The 19802-nt window shown below is 38.7% G+C and overlaps 1 protein-coding gene across 3 annotated transcripts in view; it reads right to left on the bottom strand.

Moving 5' to 3' along the window:
• The window catches only part of LOC126251577 (ribonuclease 3), a 271056-nt gene that overhangs the window by 238326 nt on the left and 12928 nt on the right, over positions 1-19802 (bottom strand). For all 3 annotated transcript variants that reach the window (XM_049952103.1, XM_049952104.1, XM_049952105.1), the window contains exons 4-7: positions 18466-18605; positions 6750-6917; positions 6460-6649; positions 6249-6365 (exon numbers count right to left, since the gene is read on the bottom strand). In XM_049952103.1, the coding sequence (XP_049808060.1) occupies positions 6249-6365; positions 6460-6649; positions 6750-6917; positions 18466-18605 (615 nt within the window). The remainder of the gene's footprint in view (positions 1-6248; positions 6366-6459; positions 6650-6749; positions 6918-18465; positions 18606-19802) is intronic.

Raw genomic sequence — 19802 nt, 5'->3', positions numbered from 1 at the left:
ATCACCTTGGACTAAAACAGCTTTACTACATCTTTTGCCAGGGCTTTAACTACAGTACACTTCACAAATTTAATGGTGAATCTTAAGCGAGTGATGGTTTTCATGCCTTCTGCCTAACTGAATACACATCAAAGTGTGTGTTGCTGTCATCTCAAATATGTGTCCATCTTGCAGCTAGTTGGCACCAAGGCAGAATCTTATCTTGCAATTGCAACATGTGATGTAAATTACTTAATCTGTTGGTAGCCTTTGTTTAAATAAGTATAATATTTTATATTTCTAATCTCAAATTAACAAGAACAATATAAGAATTAAATCAGACACACAGAAAATCCAAGATTGAGTATAACCTGTACATAATGATAAATCTCTACTCATGAAATAGATGTGTTGAACTGCCAACAGGTACATGACCAATAGACTGCTTTGTATTTGGACAAAGTCCTTCTCCTTAACAAATTAAACACGCACTTGTTGCTGCAATCTCTCTCTCTCTCTCTGATTGTGTGTGTGTGTGTGTGTGTGTGTGTGTGTGTGTGTGTGTGTGTGTGTGTTAGTTCTGATAAAGGACTTTGTTTCAAAGCTACGCCTTATCATGACAATTACATATACATTAATTAACATAATGAACATATCAAGAAAGTGATACTTCTGATCTGTTGGTTCACACAACGCATTCTTCAGAGACAAGCAAACTAAAATGAAGAGCACATAATTCTGGACAAATGTGGACAAAATTGTGGCACATTTTTTATCCTCAGAATTTCAAGGTAATGCAAGAGTACAAATTCCCTTTCAGTTTGCCACCAATCATGCAGTTAGCATAACTGGTATTACAAGAGAATATCTCACTGATTTTTAACACAGTTCAAAGTATACATCTTAGTTCTAATGAAACACAAGATTAAAGCTTTTTTCCTCAAGACTGAAAGTGAAAATCACATCTACATCTACATGGATGCCCAGAAAATCACACTTATATTCCTGGCAGAAGGTTCACTGAACCACCTTGACATTAATGCTCTATCATACCAATCTAGAACAACGCGTGGAAAAACGGACAACCATATCTTTCTGTGCAAGCTCTTATTTCCCTTATTTTATTATGATGGTCATTTCTCCCTCAGCACCAACAAAATATTTTGGCATTTGGAGGAAAAAGTTTGTGAATGAAATTTCATGAGAACATTCAGCCGGAACGAAAAACGCCTTTGTTTTAATGGTGTCCACCCCAAATTCTGCATCATGTCAGTGACACTCTCTCCTCTATTTCGCAAAAATACAAGACATGCTGCTCTTCTTTGAACTTTCTCGATGTACTCTGTTAATCTTATCTGGTAAGGATCCCAGACTGTGCTGCAGTACTCCAAAACAGGACAGCCAAGCATAGTGCAGGCAGTCTCTTTAGTAGATCTGTTACATTTTCTAAGTATTCTGCCAAGTCTTTGGTTTGTCTTCCCCCATTTTCTAAGCATTCTTCCCAATTTAAATTGTTCGTAACTGTAATTCCTAGGTGTTTAGTTGATTATACAGCCTTTAGATTTGACTGATTTATTGTGTAACCAAAGTTTAACGGATTCCTTTTAGCACTCACTCATGTGAATGATCTCACACTTTTCATTATTTAGGATCAATTGCCAATTTCTGAACCATTCAAATATCTTTGCTAAATCACTTTGCAATTTCTTTTGATCTTCAGATCAGTTTATTAGATGATAAAAGACAGCATCACCTGCAAACAATCTAAGATGGCTGCTCATATTGTCTCCTAAATCGTTCATATAAATGAGGAACAGCAAAGGGCCTATAACACTACTTTGGAGAAAGCCAGACATCACTCCTGTTTTACTCAATAACTTTTCGCCAGTTACTACAAACTGTGACCTCTCCGACAGGAAATCATTAATCCAGCCACACTTTGTGTGTATAAAGAGCTGTTGTGCTTGCAATAACAATGTTTTCTAAATCAGTGCTGACTGTGTGTTAATAGACCGTTCTCTTCCAACTAATTCATAATGTTTGAACACAGTATATGTTCCAAAATCCTGCTGCAAATTGACGTTAATGATATGGGCCTGTAATTTAGTGGGTTACTCCTACTGCTTCTCTTGAATATTGGTGTGACCTGTGCAACTTTTCAGTCTTTGGATACGGATCTTTCACCGAGTGTGGAGTTGTATAAGAGTGTTAAGTATGGAGCTATTGCATAAACGCACTCTGAAAGGAATCTAATTGGTATACAGTCTGGAGCAGAAGATTTGCTTTCATTAAGTGGTTTAAGTTGCTTGACTGCTCGGAGGGTATCCACTTCTAAGTTTCTCATGTTGGCAGCTATTCTTGATTTAAATTCTGGAATATTTACTTCATCTTCTTTGGTGAATGAATTTCAAAAGTCCGTGTTTAGTAACTCTGCTTTCACAGCACTGTCGTTAATAGTATTTCCATTGCTATCATGCAGAGCATACTTTACATATGACCAGAATCTCTCTGGATTTTCTGCCAGGTTTCGAGACAAAGTTCTGTTGTGGGAACTATTATAAGCATCACACATTGATGCCCGTACTAAATTTTGAGCTTCTATAAAATATCGCCAATCTTGGAGAGCTGGTGTTCATTTAAATTTGGCGTGCTTTTTTCAGTGTTTCTGCAACAGTGTACTAAAGGGATCAGCTCTGTCATTTTATTTGTTTTTTATTTGGTATAATCCTTCAACTGCTGTTGATACTATTTCTCTGAATTCAAGCCACATCTGGTCTGCACTTACACTGTTAATTTGGAAGGAATGTAGATTGTCTCTCAGGAAGGTGTCAAGCAATTTTTTATCTGATTTTCTGAATAGGTATATTTTTGAGGATCTGGTAGTTACAATATTCAATCTCGCTGTGACAACCCTTTGTTCACCAAGCCCTGTATCCATTTTGATGCTCATTATTAGCTCATGATTATTTGTTGCTAAGAGGTCTAATGTGTTTTCACAACCATCTCCTATTCATATGAGCTCATGAACTAGCAGCTCAAAATAATTTTCGGAGAATACGTTTAGCACAATTTCGGATGATGTTTTATGCGTACCTCTGGATTTAAACATGTATTTTCACCAACATATTGAGGGTAAATAAAGTCACCACCAACTATAACTGTATGTGTTGGGTACATATTTGAAGTTAAACTCAAGTTTTCTTTGAACCTTTCAGCAATTGTATCATCTGAGTCTGGGGGTCCATAAAAGGATCTAATTATTATTTTATTCCAGTTGCCAAGAATGATCTCTGCCCATAGTAACTCACAAGAACTATTTGCTTCCATTTCACTACAAGATTAACTACTTCTAACAGCAACAGACACGCCACCACCAATTTTGTTTAGCCTATCCTTTCGGAACACCGTTACATTCTTCGCAAAAATTTTGACCGAACTTCTATCCAGCTTTCAGTGCCTATGACTATTTGAGCTTCAGTGCTTTCTATTAGTGTTTGGAGGTCTGGTACTTTCCCAACACAGCTACAACAATTTACAATAGTTATACCAATGGTTTCTGTATCTATGTTCCTCCTATGTTTGACGTGCATCCTTTGAGACTGAAACCCTTTTTGTATTTCCCAAGACCCTCTGACATAAGAGCCACCCAGTCCTTGCCAGACAGCCTCTGCTACCTATGTAGCTGCCTCCTGTGTGTAGTGGACTCCTGACCTATTCAGCAGAACCCGAAACCCAACCACCCTATGGCGCAAGTTGAGGAATCTGCCATCTACACAGTTGCAGAACCGTCTGAGCCACTGGTTCAGACCCTCCACTCGGCTCTTTACCAAAAGTCCACAATCAGTCCTGTCGACTATGCTGCAAATAGTGAGCTCTGATTTAATCTTTCAAACAAGACTCGCAGCCTTTACCACTTCTGTTAGCTGCTTGAAACCACAGAGAATCGCTTCTGATCCAAAGTGACACTCATTATTGGTGCCAACACGAGCCACCACTTGCAGCTGGCTGTACCCTTGCTCTTCATGCCATAGGGAAGGATCCTTCCCACATCTGGAATGACTACATCCGGTACGCACATGGAGTGCACATAGGCTTTCCTCCCCTCCTTGGCAGCCATGTCCCTAGGGGGGCCCATATGCGCCAACATTGGAGCTCCATCTACCAATTATCCCATCCTCTATGACTGCCCAGACCCTGCAGGCTGCGAGGTTCCCTCTGAAACAAGACAAGTGACTGCATCCGGTTGAGCGGCACTGTCAGTCACAGTCAGCACCTGGAATGTTAGTCAGACTAACCAGGGAGGCCTTACATGTTGCCCCCTGAGAAGTCTTTTGACACCTGCCATGCTCCAAGGCAACTTCCCACTCGACTATGGGTGAGTCGTCAACCTCAGTGCGAGCAGTAATGGGCTGGTCACCAGTGCCGACCGATCAGTAGACTCAGACATACTGGAAGTTAGTTGGATCTGCACCGCCGGTGCGCAACAGTCATGCACATCCACTGCAGCTTCAAGCTGTGTAACTGAAGCCATAACAGCCTGGAGCTGACAGTGCCTCACATCTGCACACAGCAATCACAGTTCCCATCCATACTAAAGACCGTGGGAAACTACACTACATGAACAAACAAAGACAATCAACATGCACTACAGAACTCTACAGTGGACACACAGAGAAACACAAGAACTGTGTCCAATAAAATGGATTAATATGGAGAGACTCAAAAACTGACCTACCAAAGCACTCAGGAGAGACTAAATAATCCACTCCTGATTAGGAACTTGTAATTTGTCACAAAATCCGCTTACTTTCCGATGCAAATGAAAGTGCAAGAAGTGTGCCTATTAAATATTAAATTAACACACAGAGACTCGAAGACACAAACTACCAAAGCACACAGATTAAACTATAAAATTCCCTCCTGGTTAGGAACATAACAAAATTCAATATTTGAGAAAGTGAGAAAAATACGAGAAATTCAACTTATTGGGAATTAAGACTACACTAAAATAATGAGTAATGTGGACTTATTCACTTTGCTTTCATTCAAATAAGTTGAGAAGAAATAAACAAATTTTGATGTGACTTAATGTGAAAAACATCCAGAGTTCTACTGAAAAAGTTATGATGTGAAAGACTGTCAGAAAGAGGAGTTGAGCACAGAAATTTTATGGAAAATGCTTGCCACAATATGAGTCAGGTAAGTGACGCATATGCTAAGGAATCCACAAATTTATCTACTGTTCTACTGGGTGTAACCATGATGAAGCCATACAGCGGAGCAATCGAAGTACCACGTGGAAGGGGAATATCAGTTGTCCTAATCCATGCTTTGCCTTCTACTGTAACTTTTTTTCTTTGGCTTGTTTCTGTAAACACACATTCTTGTCACATTGTCACTACAAATGTATTGGCTGTTCAGGTGGCATAATAAAGAAATAATGATTACCAAACAAATGTGTGCCACTGTCATGGTTATATGGCTCATTATGGTTCAATGATGGATCTGTGCTGGCTATTTTGCTAAAACATTGTTGCATCTGAAACTTTATTCATGAGCAGGTGCTAAAGCATACATACTTTTGGGTGAAGCCTAATGATTTTTGCTGACAAGAACACTGAATGGGGGATGCATGAGGAAATTCCTTGCTTGAGCTCTTAGTCCCCACTTTTGCAGCACCCATGTATAGAAGAATTTTTCTGAAATGTTCTCTGATAATTAACTATGCACTAGAATGTTCAGTAGAGGAGAAAAACACTAGGGGCAGATAAAAATTAGAACATATAAAATGTACTGTTGGTATAGGTATATGTAGGTATAGGTGAAAGATTAGTACGAGACAGGAAGAGATGGGACAACTGCACACAGTGAATTGGGGGGTCTCCAGACTGAAGCTTTAAACATCCATATGGTCTTGGAAGTCAAAGGCCCATTTGGTGGTAAGGGAGGTGGGAACATTTATCACCACACTGTGTTGTAAATCAGTCAACATCCTGAAGTAAACTGATGATGTCACTGAAGATACGAAGCTGACAGGTTCTCACAATATTTTTTTTAAAATATATATATTGGTAAACTGTACTATGCACACAAGATCTGGAATACACATCTAATGAAGAACTAAACTGACCAAAAAACTGGTAGCCAATATCTTACTGCTGCTTGCATCTGTCTCGAAAGAAAAATTTGTTTACCAAATGAGCTTAGTTTTGCAAAAGATTCATATGATAAAATACAAAACAAAATGTTCAAGAGACGTGCAAACATACCTGGCAAATCTCGCACAAATCTTGGCATAAAGTGGAATTGAGCACAGCCAGATGAATCAGAATGGGCATGAAAATCCATGTCTACAAGTTCCAGTATCTCCTTAAAGAGATAGGTATCTAATAACAGACAGAAACAAAAGCACAGACACAATAAACTAAAAATAACTGGCATGTCGGAAGTACATAAAAATAGAAAATTGTAGTTACTTACAAAAAAGATCCAGCTCTCGTATTGTAAAGTTCTCAGGAAGCTTTTCCTCAATGTAAAGAATAGTATATTCAATATTGAAGCGAATAACTTTACATGTAGGTAGCTTGTGCAAAGGAAAATGAGAAAACATTGAGAAGCCTTCAAAAATAAACTCATGTTCATCATGTTTAATGATTGTTGGCGTTTTAGTCTGAAAAATGTAGTAAAATATAGTTGTGTTAAAATATAAACTGCGAAAGACAATTGTTTGAAGAAATAAAAAGGATACAACTTGATGCACCAATACTCACCAAAAAATTTGTTGGTGGAGATATAGTAATATGATAATGGTAAAGTCGATCAGCATTATTTGTATTTATATCACATTTCAGTAAGTGACTTTCACCAGCATATATTCCATGTCGTATACCACTTCGTCGAGCTTTTGCACTGCACCGGCACAAGGGACCGTCATTCATCTGGAGGGGGGGGGAAAAATTATTCACTGATGATACAAAAAGAGCACATACCATTGCCTGGAAAAATAGACACCTAACAGCAGTGTCTCCAGATATTTAACCATACAAAAAATGAATCTGTGTGTGCATACACATTTATCTACTCATGTTTTTCTTCAGGTAAATAGTACAGCATAATAAAATATTGCCAAGCTTTCTAGCTTTCTGATATAATTTCATGCCATTTCAGGAGTACAGGGAACTTGGTCCACTATTAAGTCTCGGAACAGTGCTGTCGTAACCAGATATGAGGCATGATATAGGTGACAGGATTTTGAGGGTGTCCATTTCTTGGTACACTAGTGGTCGTGTACAGGAGTGAACAGGGACAAGCTGAGATTTTTCAGGTCTCCGTAGTTGAAGACAGTACAGAAAGACTTGGACATCAGGCTGAATGAGGAAGATTTGCTGATGACAGTGAAATGCGACTCTGGTTTGGCTTACTGCTCTGCTTTTTATTGCTTCTTCATGTGTTAGCAATGAAAATGCAGAAGAGCACAGAAAATGGTTTATAAAACCACAGATGAGGCTTACCAGAATGTCCAATCTGTTACCAGAACAAATGGTCACCTAAAACTATAACTTTTGAGATTCAGGTATACACAGTAATGTATGGTACTACAGACCACGAACTATGAAAGTGCCAGTTTATATCTCTTTAATCGAACCTTTAGGTTCAAATACTCATCATAGTGTAAGTGACATACAGACATAGGTACATGTAGCAAACGTACAATAGAAACCAATAACATCAGCCCACAGGTATTTACAGGCAATCTCTGAAAGTCCTTCTTAGTGCACAAAATTAATTGAGCCTGAATGCTCACTTACATAGCATCTGCTGTAGGATTGTTCATTTGAGGGTGCTGTCGTTACTGGAACTATAAAACTCTTAACTCACTTGGCATTTTGAGGGCCTCTACATACAGCGTTTGAGGCCGGTTGCTTATGCTTTTCACCTTCAATTCAATAAATTATCAATGCGTGCAACCTCTTAATGGGTTTATGAAAGTGGCTTGCGCTGTATATATCTACCTAAGTTACTGAGCTTAGAACTAGTATTTGTACTTACATGATTATTCTCTTTTTTTCTGGCAATGACCTTGGTCATTACATTTACCTTAGCAGGGGATGATTTGCCCTTGAATCTTAGATCCTGATTGTACAGTTCTTTCTTCTACAAGTGACATTGGTGTGTACATATACATGCAAGAATACACGAGTTTCTCTTTTCTACTTATGTGTAAAGATACATACGTAGATTTGTCCATTGAAACAATTAATACATCCCTGTAACACAAATATGTACAATACATAATCACATCTTCTCCAATCTTCATCTGTGATCTTGGTGACGTAGCACTGAGGTTAGGGATATTTTCGCTTAGGGGGGTGCTCTTCTTGTGAGATTTTTCCATGGGCTGAATAATAATTCACACATACGTGATCATAACACTTCTCTTCTTTCCACTTTCTACACTGGGTGCTGCATCTGAAATGTCTAAACATCTAACTTTTACATTGCTCCCTGATGTCTTCCTTCTCTGTCCTATCATCCTGTTTACTACTGCTGCCTGGGTTAGGCTTAATAGTGGCAAAATGACCAGGGGTCTGCCTGTGAGCGAGGGCTGATCACAATGTCTCCCTCGCTTACACCTTTTGAATTCCTCTACATAGGTCCCTCTTACATAGATTTTAAGACAGAATGTAGCCTATTCTTTCCCCTTTATATTTCAGAAAACATCAACTCGACTTAACCATAACCTCAAATGTCTGAAGTTAAATGAACTGTCGTAATCTGTGCACATGCACAGTTATAAACTTTTTGTTCATTAATTGGAGTACTACATTTCGTCTATGAACCCTTAAAATATGAAAAGGTCCTCTCCATAGTCCTGTTAACTTCTTTGACTGCCCTCTTCTCACACTGTTGTCATGTAATAATACTTTGTCTCCTGTCTTGAATTCCTTGGGGTTTTGAACAGGATCATAATATTCCTTTTTCTTCTTGTACATTCCTCATTGAAACACCTTGCCATCTGACACATCCGGCACATTCCTCCTTTAATTTGTTATGTTATATAAGCATAGTAGTTGTGTTGTACTTTGGCCAGAGCTGACTGTAGGATCCCAGGTATGTTGCATATTCTCCCAAAAAATAAATCAAATAAAGTGAACCCAGTTGATGAATGCAGTGTGGTGTTCTATACAAAAATGGCAAAATGCATCCATTCATCTGTCTTCCTGCCCTGATCCCACACAATAGGATAAATGTTTTGTTAGCGATTGATGTATCCTTTCAAATGCTCTGTTTGTTTGCGGATGGTACATATTCAGGCGACAAGTCGTTAGTTTAAATAAAGAAAATCAAGAATGTAACACTGGAATTTGCTTAATTTTTTAATACTGAATCTTCTCAATCTTCAGTACACAAACCCTCTTCAAGATATCACTTAGGAAGTTTGTTCTGTGGTCACTCAATAACACTGACGGTACTATGTATCTGTTAATTATTCTCCTTACTAAGACTTGTGCTACTGTGTCATTATCCTGACGTGCTGCAAGCTCTGCTACAATGAATTTCGTTAGGGCATCCAGAAATGTTAGGATGTGTCTCTTCCCCTTCTCTATTATCTGAAATGGTCCAACTATGTTGATACCACAAAGAGTAATCTTGTTCTTCTGACAACTTTTGCAACTCTGAATATACTCTCCTATGTCTTTATTCATACCTCCCCATAATCTATATCTTTTAATACAGTCATACGTGCAGCTGATTCCACAGTGTCCACCTATTGGCCAATTGTGAAATTGTTTCATAATAGCTCACTTCTCATCTTCACTAATCGCTGGTTGCAGATCACCTCGTTCTTCTTTGTCGATCCCTTCCACATTCCTAATGACTACATTTAGGTCTTCTGGTAACTGTGACAATCCATCTGCTATTGTGTTTTATGATCCCTTTTTGTATATTATCTCAGAGTCTTATTCTGCCAGTTTAATCCTGAATTTCATTAATCTCGAGGATGGATCACTTATATATATTTATTTATTTATTGTTCCGTGGGCCCACATTAAGGAGAAGTCTCCATGGTCATGGAACGAGTCAATACATGAAATTATAATACCATTGTAGAAACAGATAAAATGAAATATAAGAAACATATTCAGTTGTAGATTGTAGAAACAGATAAAATGAAATATAAGAAAAATATTCAGGCGACAAGTCGTTAGTTTAAATAAAGAAAATCAAGAATGTAACTGTAGTGTCGGCAGACTTGCCAACACTATGCACACTAATTGAAAGAGGCGGCCAAGATGCACGCGCTAACTCACGAAGGATGGAGTGAGGTCTGAAACAGGATACGTAATGATTGCTATAAAGAAAAGTACGTAGCTTCTTGAATACTTAACTTTTAATCCATCCTTGTATACATTGTTCTTGATGAGCCATCTGGAGATTGTGGCGATACAAGTGAGACTCTTTAAATAAAAGCTATCTAAGGCTAATGGCGCCTTGCTAGGTCGTAGACATGGACTTAGCTGAAGGCTATTCTAACTGTCTCTCGGCAAATGAGAGAAAGGCTTCGTCAGTGTAGTCGCTAGCAACGCCGTCGTACAACTGGGGCGAGTGCTAGTAAGTCTCTCGAGACCTGCCGTGTGGTGGCGCTCGATCTGCGATCACTGGCAGTGGCGACACGCGGGTCCGACATGTACTAATGGACCGCGGCCGATTTAAGCTACCACCTAGCAAGTGTGGTGTCTGGCGGTGACACCACAGTAACACTGGAATTTGCTTAATTTTTTAGCTCTTCCAGGAGCTCCTTGACAGAATAGAAGGAGTGAGCCATGAGGAAACTCTTCAGTTTAGACTTAAAAGTGTTTGGGCTACTGCTAAGATTTTTAAGTTCTTGTGGTAGCTTATTGAAAATGGATGCAGCAGAATACTGCACTCCTTTCTGCACAAGAGTCAAGGAAGTGCATTCCACATGCAGATTTGATTTCTGCCTAGTATTAACTGAGTGAAAGCTGCTAACTCTTGGGAATAAGCTAATATTGCTAACAACAAACGACATTAAAGAAAATATATACTGTGAGGGCAATGTCAAAATTCCCGGACTATTGAATAGGGGTCGACAAGAGATTTTCGAACTTACACCACACATAGCTCGAACAGCCCGTTTTTGAGCCAAAAATACCCTTTTTGAATCAGAAGAATTACCCCAAAAAATAATACCATATGACATAAGCGTATGAAAATATGTGAAGTAGACTACTTTTCGTGTTGAAATGTGTCTTATTTCAGACACTGTTCTAATGGTAAATAAAGCGGCATTTAGTTTCTGAACAAGATCCTGAACATGGGCTTCCCACAACAGCTTACTATCTATCCGAAAGCCTAGGAACTTAAACTGTTCCATCTCGGTTATAATATGCCAATTCTGTCTGATTAAAATATCGGTTCTTGTTGAATTGTGAGTTAGAAACTGTAAAAATTGAGTCTTAGTGTGATTTAGCATCAAATTGTTTTCCACAAGCCACGAACTTATTTCATGAATTACATTATTTGATACTGTTTCAATATTGCACACAAGATTCTTCACTACCAAGCTGGTGTCATCAGCAAACAGAAATATTTTTGAATCACCTGTAATACTAGAAGGCATATCATTTATATAAATAAGAAACAGCAGTGGCTCCAGCACCGACCCTTGGGGAACGCCCCATTTAACAGTGCCCCATTGGGACTGAACATCACTACCACTCTCAATATTGTGGAGAATTACCTTCTGCTTTCTGTTCTTAAAGTAAGAGGCGAACCAATTGTAAGCTACTCCCCTTACTCCATAATGGTCCAACTTCTGCAGTAATATTTTGTGGTCAACACAGTCAAAAGCCTTCGTTAAATCAAAGAAAACACCTAACGTTCGCAACCTTTTATTTAACCCGTCCAAAACCTCACAGAGAAAAGAGACTATAGCATTTTCAGTTGTTAAGCCATTTCTCAAACCAAACTGTACATTTGACAGCAAATTATGTGAATTTAAATGCTCCAGTAACCACCAGTAATGTCACATTACACTCTTGTCACATAGCTCCAAACATGACTCTATCATCTAAATATACAAACATCTTGTGTTCCTGAAGGCTGGTTAGTACCGTATTCATCAGTGTCTGAAAAGTGGATCCACCATCTACTATCCCCTTCAGTAAACTTTTGTATTTATAATGCCCTTCTGGAATAAAGAAGGCTGTTTTCTCTCTATCATCCGCATCATTTCAAGGGTTTGTGATCAGTACATGCACAGAATTTTCTGCTGTACATGTAATCTTGGTAGTGCTCCTCTCCCCACACAGTAGCTAAGAACTCTCACTCAATCATACTATACCTACTCTCGGTGCACTTCAGCATTCTGGATGCAAAGGTTACTGGCAAACTCTGTCTGAATTTTCCTTGATTCAATAAGGCATTGATCGACTGCTTGCTAGCTTCTTTTGTAATTATGAACTGCTTCATAAAATCAGGATATTGTAAGATCACAGGGGGGGGGGGGGGTGGAGGCTATCTACTTTGTCTTTCAATTCCAGGATTACTGCTTCCTGCTGAGTCAACTTCTCACAGTTTGCTCCTGTCTTCAATAATTGATGTAACAGTTTCACTACCCAACTGAAATCCTTGATAAAATGACATGATCCCTACAAAGCTCTTTAATTGTTTCGTAGCACTAGGTCTTGGATAAGTTTTTAGCATGCCCACCTTCTGTGGATCAGGTTTTAATCCTTGTGTTGTAATTATGTGGGCCAGGTAAGTTACCTCTTTCCGTAAGAACTCACATTTGCCAACCAGCAATTTTAAATGGTGTAATCAGAACCTCCCAAATGCTTCTCCAAATCTCACATTACACTCTTGTGACATAGCTCCAAACATGACTCTATCATCTAAATATACAAACATCTTGTGTTCCTGAAGGCTGGTTAGTACCGTACTCATCAGTGTCTGAAAAGTGGATCCACCATCTACTATCCCCTTCAGTACTTTTGTATTTATAATGCCCTTCTGGAATAAAGAAGGCTGTTTTCTCTCTATTATCCGCATTCAACAGTATCTGGTTGTAAGCCAATGCACAGTCTAAATTGGTGAAGTACTTGGTGTTTCCTACATTCTCTAAAATATCATCAGTACGGGGTAACTAATGCAGATATCATTTAATCTCTAGTAGTCCGCAACTGTTCTCCACTTTCACCATCCAGAAGCATCCATCTTCTTCGGAATCATCAATAAAAGGAAATTCCACCTATTTGAGCTCAGTGTAATGATATCCTCCTTAATATAACACCTATCCCATTACGAAGGTCTTCCTTTCGCATCTCTGGTGGTAGATATTTGCCACTGTTCCTTGTGCTTGTGGTTTATATTTAATTTCATGCTTCAACATCTCAGTGTACATGAATCTATCTCCAGGCAGATGAAATACAACATGGTATGCAATACACAAGTCAATAATATGGGTCCTTTCTTCTTAGATTAAGTGATCCACTCGCACCTTTTCCTTTAGTCTGCTTGCAACCTTGTTTCTTGGTCCACTGAAACTATTATACTATGTAAGTAGCATTCCTTGCCTTCTCCTATGTCAGGCACTGCTTCTATCCTTCCTTTGCAACATCCCAATATGACTTCTTCTTCTTCTCTGGTATTCGAAGTATTCTTGGCACAAGTGCTTCTCTGCAGAGAGGTCAACAAGGCTGCAGGCAAATATACTTCTGTTTGCAACTCTCGTTTCTCCAGATCTGTATTCTGGACTTTAATTCTTAAAATCTTTTATTCTCATAGATCCACTCATGTAACGTTGCAAAGACACCCTTTCCTTTCTGCCTATTGCTCATCTTTGTTTCTTGTCTCCCTTAGATGAGGCATCTGATCTAGGGTGACCAGATGTCCGGATTAATCCGGACATGTCCTCCTTTTTAGCTCTTTGTCCGGGGTCCGGGTGGATTTTTACAGTGTCCGGCTTTTTCGGAAAGTTGAGGGTAATACAGTTAAATTTACAATTGTCCCGTTCTACTGCTGCTTTCTTAAATACTTTAACTATTGGCACAGCCTTCGTGATAAACACGCACAAAGGCGATGTTATTAGGTAGCATCAGGATCGTCGATGTTATCGTTGATCGACCTATATGCGAATGCAAATATCGAATATTTAAAATTTTCATTTTGTATCTTCGCTTGGCTTCCTGTAGTGCACGTGTGATTTGTGAGTGTAATTTTTTAACTGAGTGAGTTACGTAAAATATTTGGCTATGCCTAAACAAAAGTGTACATTTTCTGATGTCCTTTCCTGCAAATATCTGGCTTTCAAGAAAGGGAGAAATGAATTTGAAGCGGAATGTAAGATATGTGGAGCTGGAACGTACGTCTCAGTGGCCAATAAATGTAAGAAATAACTCAACAGATTAACTGTCAGGGTTTTATTTCATAGTTTCATAGCCATTCAATTTATTTGTATTCAGAAGGTTAAAAGTGCAGTTTACATGTCGTCAGCTGCTGCTTGAATTGTAGATGTTGGTAGCGGTGCGTCGAATGAAGGGAGGTGAATGGTCTTAAGTTTTTCGGTTTGTAAACAATTCCGTGTTGTTGACATAACAAAACAATTGGCACCACACTGTCACCACAATCAATTTTTTAATTGTTTTTTATATTGCCCAGTTAACCACCACCTGACCATCATCAGCAACTAATTAACTACTATTTTTACTGGTAATTCCCGGCAGTCACGTGACTTGTCCAAAGCTGACGAGTGGTATCCTCATCTGCAGTTGACCCGTTGGATGTGTCCTCTTTTTTCTTCCTTTGTCCTCCTTTATGAAGCTGTTTGTCCTCCTTTTTAAACAATTGCATCTGGTCACCCTAATCTTATCGCTTTTTATCCCTTTTAGTTCCTCGCTTTGCAGGTCTCTCTTCTCTCTTGGCTCTTAAGTCCGATTCTGCCTGAATTTGGCTCCTGTTCCACCCATAACCTTACCAGTCTGCTATTGACCCATAGCATCTTTGTTGCATATTCCATGATTACTCTTAAACCCTTGCAGAAATCTCTGACTAAATTCCTTCATACGGGGCATCCAACTCATCCTCCACTATATGAAACTTGTGTTCCATGAACACACCTTTATCTGTCCTCAGTGTTAACATCGTGGCTCTGCATGTCCCTATTACTTCTTTAGTGATCCCTTTAAGTTTTATGTTTTTCGTAGGAGTTACTGCCCATCGTACCCTAAAATGCTGATTTCTTTATTATGCTCACTCGAGTGGCACTATCTACAATGAAACTTGTGGTTCCTGCACTTCCCGGCACACATCTTCTGTTTACAAAATCATTCCTGCCCTTGCAGCCTACTGACTACAGCTTTGTGGTACAGGCTGACTGCACACTCATGTTGTTCTTTTGTTTCCTTGTTTCTGAGTCTTTGTATTCTCTAGCCTATAATCAGTACTACACCATCAAGCTAAGTGTCCTGGTTGTTTACAAACATAACATATCATGAGTCTTGCCTGATCACATGCCCCTGGATACCCTTGAAGATTGCACTGTTGACACACCATTGGTCGCTAGCTTCTATTTACCCTGTGATGACCTTCACATAGTGTTTCCTTTATTCTTCTCGGTAGTTTTGGAGAATAAGGTGCTTGTTTCTCTGATCTACTCCAACTCAGCTACATGGTGTCTATTTTTCTGATGTGTTTCTCCATTGTGCAGTTGCTTGCACGATAGCCTCTCTTACACCTGAAATAGTGATCTCTCGGGTGACTAGATTCACTGAACCTTCCTTTACAAGACATGATGGGTGTTTCTTGTCCTACCTCTAAATCCTCTTCTCTTCCTCTCACCACTGTTTTAAGACTCTCATGTTTGTTTCACTTTATGAAGACTGCCTGTACAAGTTTCCCAATTAGATCATGGCTAACCAGAATGTCTGATGCCCTAATCACAGCCTAGATGACTCCTTGAAATTGGTGTTGCAACTTGTCTCACACTTTTGGCCATACTTTTGGTCCTTTTATGTCTACCAGAGAACAATAAAAACACATGGTAATCCTATGTCTGTTTTGACTCATAGTTCTCCAGTAAAATTCTCTTCAAAATTTGCTCAAGCTGTTGTCAAATCACATACGAGTAGTGAAGTTCAAGCTGCATCCACAAACCCAGTTTTAACAAATTTTAATAGCATACTATGACTATGGCTCAGCATTAGTTTAAATACAAGTGCTTGTCCACAAATTCCCTATGGTCATTTTTAATTCTGTCAATAGTTCTCGGGACTAAGTTAAATGGTTTAGACAAGACTATATGCAGAGCAGGTTTCTCACTATATTCCAGAATCATATTACGTTCTTTTTTTTTCTCATTTCCAAACTATGCTGCATTTCTCAGTCAGGTAGCAGTGCTCTGTTCACATCTCGCACAGGTGTGAGGTTGAATTCAGTGTGATCAGCACACATGTCCCACTGATTCACGTGTCAGTGTTCTCAACCTCAGATCTCATAACTGCTGCAAAGGTGTTCTGTCTTATTTAGGCTGCTGGATGCTGTCTCATAATTCTTTGACACGGGAGGGTGACTTCTCCTTCTTCTTCCTTGCTTCTCTATTGCTTGCACTAAATAGGACTGCTCTGCCTGGGCACCCTATCTGGTCCACCTCGAAAGCTCAATCTGGTTCATCCTAAAACAGGGCTAGCAAGTTCTCCTGACGTAAAATTCTATCTTCTGTACTCTAAGGCATCTTACTTCTTAGTAAACATGTGCAGCTATGTACCAAAGTCAATACACTAAATTTGACACCTGTTTTATATGTTGTAACCTGAAGAGGATCACAAAATACTTTAGAAGCTCACACTGAGATCAGATGTGACTTGGACGTTTGAGGACACCTATTTCTTAGTACACAAGTACTTGCGTACAGGAGTGAAACAGCAATGGAGTCAAGGTGAGATTTTTCGTGTCTCTGTGGTTGGAGACAGTACATGAAGACTTGGATGTCAGGCTAAAGGAGGTAGATATGGTGTGATGGTGAAATGAGACTCTTAGTTGGTTTATGGTCTGCTTTTCGTTTTTCCTTTACAGGTTAGCAATGAACAAGCAGAAGTGCACAAAGTTAATTGAGCCTGACTGCTCACTTACAATTTATCTGTTTTCAGTTTGTTCATACGAGACTGCTGTCGTTCACTGGAACCCTTGTACTCTGCTGAATTCTAACTCGTTTTGAACTTGAAGGCCTCTATGTACGGCAAAAAGACTGTTTGCTTACAGATGATACATGACTGCATCACTTTTTAACACCAATTTGCAATCAGTGCGTGTGGAATCAGCAAATTCTCAATGTGTGCAACCTCTTAACGGGCTAATGAAAGCAGCCTACACTTTACGTTTCTACCTGAGTTATCAGGCTTACAGCTAACATTCATTCTTAGATGATTTTCCTCTTTTTTTCTAGCAACCTTTCATGATTTGGTCATTACAGTGAGAATGAAACACATAGCAGTGTTGATAATTTTTTTAAAGCTGTACAAAGTGAGAAGAAACAACTCTGAACCAAAGGCAAACACAGATAAATGTAATGTGCATGGTTTCAGGCAAATACTGTTGGTTTAATAAATGCTCAGCCAATAAAACTACATACAATGTCTGGTACATTCAGTTTGTTACATGCTTCTAATGAATGTTACTCTTGTTTGTAAAGTTTATCATTACTTCGGAATCAAATGTGACCAGTGTAACAGTAAAACAGGACCAGATCACCTGTATGTGACATGTTTCTGTAGATAAAAAGTAATTTTGTAATTAAAAAATGATATTCATTAGTTTATCAGTCGGATTCCTTTTGAATCTATACCAAAACACTTTGCTTAAGAATCTGTGTTATGTTTATAGAAATCTTTATTACCTATTCCACTTTTCATTTGTTCCTACACTTTCTTTCTTCTTTTGTACTCTTCAGTACTCTTACCACAAGTTCAATTGCACCATCTATCCTTGGAAGGATTTTCATACACACTTTTTTACTGTGCCATTTTTTTCTGAACATGAGTCTAACAACAGATTTGTTGGCTTACTGCATATTTCTGAGGACTCTTCCTTCCCTCACTTATCTCATTAGTCAACTCTTTAGAGCCCTGTCAAATGTGAATCCTGTTTTCTGTCACATGACACAATGATGTACATGCTACTATGCATACACTGCTTTTTTTTCTGAAATACTTACAAACACACAGTACATTCTCAACTGAAGCACAGTTTCTGAAAGCAGGCAATAATGTGAACACATTTTTCTTATACTAGATGACTAAGAAATGATGCATTAAGCATGAAAGACTTCTTTCCGCATGAGTGCACCTAATTACAACAATAATATTCCATTTTCAATTCTAACAACATGAGAACACCTTAACAATATCAAGAAAGGAAAAAAATACAACTATACTTTCAAGTATGAGATTGTATGCTCATCTGACATACCTCTCCTGGATCATTGAACCACATTTCTGGGTGCAAACGATATGGATGTAGCCTCTTTCTTTCTAGTTCTTCCATTGTGCAATCTTCTTCATCAGTTGAACTTTCTTCACTAGAGCTGCAACTTGAGTCACGTATTTCAGCTGAAATGACATAAAGGCCACATATAAAGAGAACAGTTTAAAGATGAGGTCATAACATGAAGGAAGTAAAATCATATTTATTAGCAACTAAGAAATGAACCAAAAATCAATTATTATTTTTTATATCTTAGAACAATGGGCAATAGCAAGAATACATCAAAACACATCAGCAAGTAGTGTCACTCATCATGTATTGTGCCAATTCCAGCTTTCAGACTATGAGTCACTAATGTCAGACTTAAAGTCAAAAGTACCTCAATTTAAAGTCATTTTGACTGTTAATTGACTGTGACAGTTTCAAAAATATGGAAGAGTTTTTCAGAGAGTGATATTTAGCTTCATTTTAAAGCATCTTCAGTAGTGTCTGTAACAATATGGTTCTTCCTCCAATTGTATTTGCTAGGAACAGTTCTCATACTCTGACTTACAGCCATAAACAGTATTAAACTGATATCAGTACTCGTAGTTTTTTTTGTTTATTACTTAATTTTTAAAGTAGTTCTACACATGTGTGTTACATTTTTGTACAGAGCACTCCCACTGACATGAAAGATATTTACATATATGTGGTGTATCTTCTTTTGGTCATGTCCCAGGAAGACACACCATTTTGATCCAGCAGCCACTACGAATTAAAGACACAAAGGAATTACAGACATTGGCTGCAAACCCTAGCACACTTCCCATCAGCTCAAAATTCTCACCTTATCCACACACTACATTAGTAGTCTGTGGATAAGTTGAGAATTTGGGTCTGGTGGGACGAGTGCTAGGGTAGGCCGTGCAGTTGCAATTCGACTGTGTCTGGATGGCTTAGTGGTCACAGCATCTCCCTAATAAGCAAGAGACCCGGGTTCAAATCCAAAACTGGAATAAATTTTTAACTTTCCTCATTGATTGAAATCACTGCCCACTTGCAGCCAATATCTGTAATTCCTTTGTGTATAAATACATTTGCATTTCACACTACATAAGTCCTTTGCCATCTAATGTACTTCATTTTGATATTGCAGGATGCAACTGTCTTATCTTATGTTGGCAGTGGTAGTGTCTGCTATTGTTCTTTGTGCGTTTTTATTTTTCGACTGGTGTGTGTGTGTGTGTGTGTGTGTGTGTGAGTGAGAGAGAGAGAGAGAGAGAGAGAGAGAGAGAGAGAGAGAGAGCACGTGGAAGGGGTGGGAGGTGGCTATTCAGAGG

Source organism: Schistocerca nitens, chromosome 4 (genome assembly GCF_023898315.1).
Source record: "Schistocerca nitens isolate TAMUIC-IGC-003100 chromosome 4, iqSchNite1.1, whole genome shotgun sequence".
In the NCBI taxonomy this organism is placed as follows: domain Eukaryota; kingdom Metazoa; phylum Arthropoda; class Insecta; order Orthoptera; family Acrididae; genus Schistocerca; species Schistocerca nitens.
The sequence above is the reverse complement of the archived record's forward strand: the minus strand, read 5'-3'. Positions and strand labels throughout refer to the sequence as shown.